Genomic DNA, 3789 nt, shown 5'->3' with positions numbered 1-3789 from the left:
AATTTAATATTTTCTAGGATCCACTTTAAAAATCAAAGGGTAGGCTATTGAAAAGTAAAATGGAAGCATAAGTGTATTTTAAGCATTTTTAGATTCTGTCTTGTTTAACCCAGTGTATGTACAGTTTGTCATTTGAACATGTAATCAGTACAAATTCACTAACGAAATAACTCAGATTCCTTCATATGGTACTGATTCTTTGAAACCTGCTGCTTTACTCTCAGCACACTCTTGGTTTGGACTGGCTATGTCCCTATGCCCAGGGGCTGAGCACAGTGCTAGAGAGAGCCCACATTTTTGGTTTTGCCAGTTGAAAAGCATGATTGCAACAGAAAATTTTCTTAATAAAGACTTCTTTAGGAAGCACTGATTTATCAACTTAACTTGACTCTTGGGGGTTCTCATCTGGCACATGTAGCCAATACAGGAACATCCTTTAGTGCCAGGTCACATCTGTAGTCCTCTTTTGGGGTTTCCTGATTTTTCTGTTTTGTTTTGTATTCCAGAGTTTACTTAATTATTTTCATATTACAGTTGTTTCCAGTTTTTCATTATTGCAAACTTGATACATTGAACATTCCTTTATATTCCTCTTTTTGTAGATGGGCATGGAATTCTAGAAGTGGAATTCCTGGTTGAAGGCATTTTCAATTGCCCTCTTAAGGAGGGCTATCCCAACTTAAGTTTCTACCAATAATTTGTCACTGTTTAATTTGTATTTCTCTATTAGCATTATTGAATATCCTTTCATGTGTTTATTCATTTTTATTTATTCTTTTACATATTGTTTTTATCTTCTCTAATTTTTGTTGGGTTGTTTATTGATTTATCATTGACTTAGAGGAGCTTGTTATATATCCTATGAGAAAGAAAACTACCACCCTGACAGGTGCCAGGTAGAAGCTAGCCTGTACCTTGTGCATATGTCCAGGTATTTCATACTTCAGAAAAATAGCCCCAGAGAACAGCATCAGATTCTTCTGTATCTGTGATGGAACAAGACAAAAATGTGACCACTCTGTAATCATGTCTGAGCACAGATTAAAAAAATAAGCAACAATTCTTGCAAAATCACAAAACCAGCCAACCCTTCACATCCTCCCCCCTGCCTTCCCAGATAAGGTGAGAGTTTGCTGCTTTTTCACCAAGTTCAGCTTGAGTTCCAGTGTTGACTTATTTCTATCAAGTGATTGACAGTAGGAAAGATTTTCTTTCTAAGTCATAGAACTTTCCTGAAAAAATTCCAGAGCATCGTAACCTGTTTTCGGCTCTAGAACTTAGATGTGCATGTGTATATAGCTGTATCCTGCCTTTATTATTAAAGTTCTGGAGGAAGATTAGTTCACTGTGCTTCTTTCTCCTGGTTTGGAATTGGTTTGAGGTAACTAAGAATTTTACCAAAATCTTCTCATAAAATCTCAGATATGAATGTCTAGTGATGAAATAATCCATGAATAAAAACAAAATTTAAAAAATCATTATTAGGTTAAGAAAAGTTTCATTAATTATTGCATTGAGCTTCTTGCTATTAGCTCTTACATGTAACATAAAAGGGATGGTGATGTGATCTTAGTTTTGAGCAACATAAAGTAAAGGTGACCTTGCCCCTCTAAAATGTATCCTTATTTCCACTGCTTCCCTGGGAGAGACTTTTCAAAGAGTATCTTTAACATATTTTAAAATTCATTTATTTACAAGAAGATACTAATTATCCAGCTTATTTCATACCCTTCAAAATATGAAGATTAGAAAAATATTTTCAAGCAAGAGCACTTTTGCTTTTGGTCCAAAAAAAATTCTCATCTGCTAGCCCATTAAATGTGATTTGCAATGAGAAATCATTAGCTTACATTTTTAGGGGCTGTCATATAGCCATATGGCCTTTAAATGAATGCATTTTTTTATTTGCATATTAGATTGCATTAGTGGACTGTCACATATTTTTAATGGTATAAGGGAATTTGAGCTTAGTAAAATATTTCCTATGTTCATTTGCAGTGATGTTCTTAGAAACATTTTATGTAAACAACAGCCTGATATTTTGAAATGTTTCTTTTACTTAAAAGTGACAACAAAATTATACATAAATTGTTAATAGTATCAGTTAAAGTATTTAATATCCATTTCTTTATCTGTATGCTGTTATCATCAAAAGGATTGAATACAGTACATAGTACATATTTGTAAATGAACAAGTAAATTTTCAGTAAAAATATATTATACTTTATATATCAAATTATGTCACAGTTTACAAAAGAAATACAATAAATACAATACCGTGAGAGAAGGGGAAAGTATATCACTAAACTCTTAGTGAGGAAAACTAATGAATGTGATCTCTATAAATGTTTTCTTGAGGTCCCTAGCAACTGAGGGAAAACTCACATATGTAGTTTGTCATCTTGAAGGACACTGAATAACCTCACATAATTGCAAATTTCTTCCTCATTAGGAAATGATGTATGTCTGGAATGGTTTTCCAATAGTGAGCAAAAGAAAAGACCTTTCTGAAAATCTGTTGGTAACTGTTGAAAAGGCTGAGGCAGCTTTACAGAATGAAAGTAAGTATAACAGAAATCGTTATCACAATTACTGCTCACCTGTCCTCTGCCTGTGCACAGCCACCTGTGTCCACCTGTGTGCAGCACGAGGACAAGAGAGCTTAGCTGAGGTGACCACAGTGGAGATAAAGGGAGAAACGATACATGCTGTAACGTGGATGAACCTCGGAGACTTCAGGCTAAGAGAAAGAAAGTCTGCAAAGGCTTCATGTTGTGTGATTCTATTAATATGAGGTATTGAGAATGGTCTAAAGGTTCAAAATATACAGAAAGTAGATCAGGGTTGCCCAAGGATGGGAGAACTAGGGTTGTATGATTGCTAAAGAATAGGGCATTTCTTTTTTGGTGATGAAAATATATGAAATTTATAAAATGAAATTTTGTGATGGTGGCAATGGCTGTGCAACTCTGTAATATACTCAAGAAGCGTGAGTTGTACACTTTAAATGGGTGAATGTCACAGTATGTGTATTATATTTTACTTTTTTTTTTTTGTTAGCAAAAAAAGATGATGGGTGAAAAAGTGTCCATTAGTACAAGGAAACAGCACTGTTTTTGATTTTAGTTTGACTTTTTCATGCCTTTCTGTACTCTCTAGTGATTTTATAGACAGAGGGGATTGTTTTTAAGTTGAAATCTTACCACAGTTCATTGCTTTTGCTCATTATTTTTGGTGTGCTAGAGGCTTCTCTCCAGCCTTCTAGAAGGGCCATTTCTTGGAATCAGCAGGCACAGCTGAAGGCTAGTCACGATCTGGGCTCCTGCTCTGTAAACTAGGAGAACTACCTCCTCATTCTGGGCCTCAGATTTCTTTATGATGGGAGCAGTGTTGGATCAGATGATATCCAAAGTTTTCTTGTTCTGATATTTTCTAAAACTGCAATTTTAATAGAGGCCTTATTTTTTTGATAAACTCTGCCCTAGTGATAGCCTTTTCACTTCCATACCAGCCCCCTAATCACTGAGGTTTTATACAAAGATAGTATTCTAATGCATTGTAACTACAGGTAAAGGACAGAAAAATTCAGGAATAGTCAGAGAAAATTATAGCAGTTAACTCATTTTATATCACTGGAAAAAGATGGGCATTGAAGGGGCTTTGGCTCTGTCCTTAATGCACTCTTTCTGTGGGGCTGAAATTCCTGAGTTTGTCTCAAGGCATGAGGACCTCAGTTGAATCTTTTGTGTACTTTGAGCTACAGGATAAGACTGAAATGTTTAGTGAGAT

The 3789-nt window shown here is 35.0% G+C and overlaps 1 protein-coding gene across 2 annotated transcripts in view; it reads left to right on the top strand.

Annotated features, from left to right (window-relative positions):
• Positions 1–3789, top strand: part of TTC39B (tetratricopeptide repeat domain 39B) — a 110090-nt gene that overhangs the window by 96759 nt on the left and 9542 nt on the right. For both annotated transcript variants that reach the window (XM_012721597.1, XM_004677673.2), the window contains one exon: positions 2453–2561. In XM_012721597.1, the coding sequence (XP_012577051.1) occupies positions 2453–2561 (109 nt within the window). The remainder of the gene's footprint in view (positions 1–2452; positions 2562–3789) is intronic.

Source organism: Condylura cristata, unplaced genomic scaffold (assembly GCF_000260355.1).
Source record: "Condylura cristata isolate star-nosed mole 26May11 unplaced genomic scaffold, ConCri1.0 scaffold00006, whole genome shotgun sequence".
In the NCBI taxonomy this organism is placed as follows: Eukaryota; Metazoa; Chordata; class Mammalia; order Eulipotyphla; family Talpidae; genus Condylura; species Condylura cristata.
This window is presented reverse-complemented; position numbering and strand designations above follow the sequence as displayed.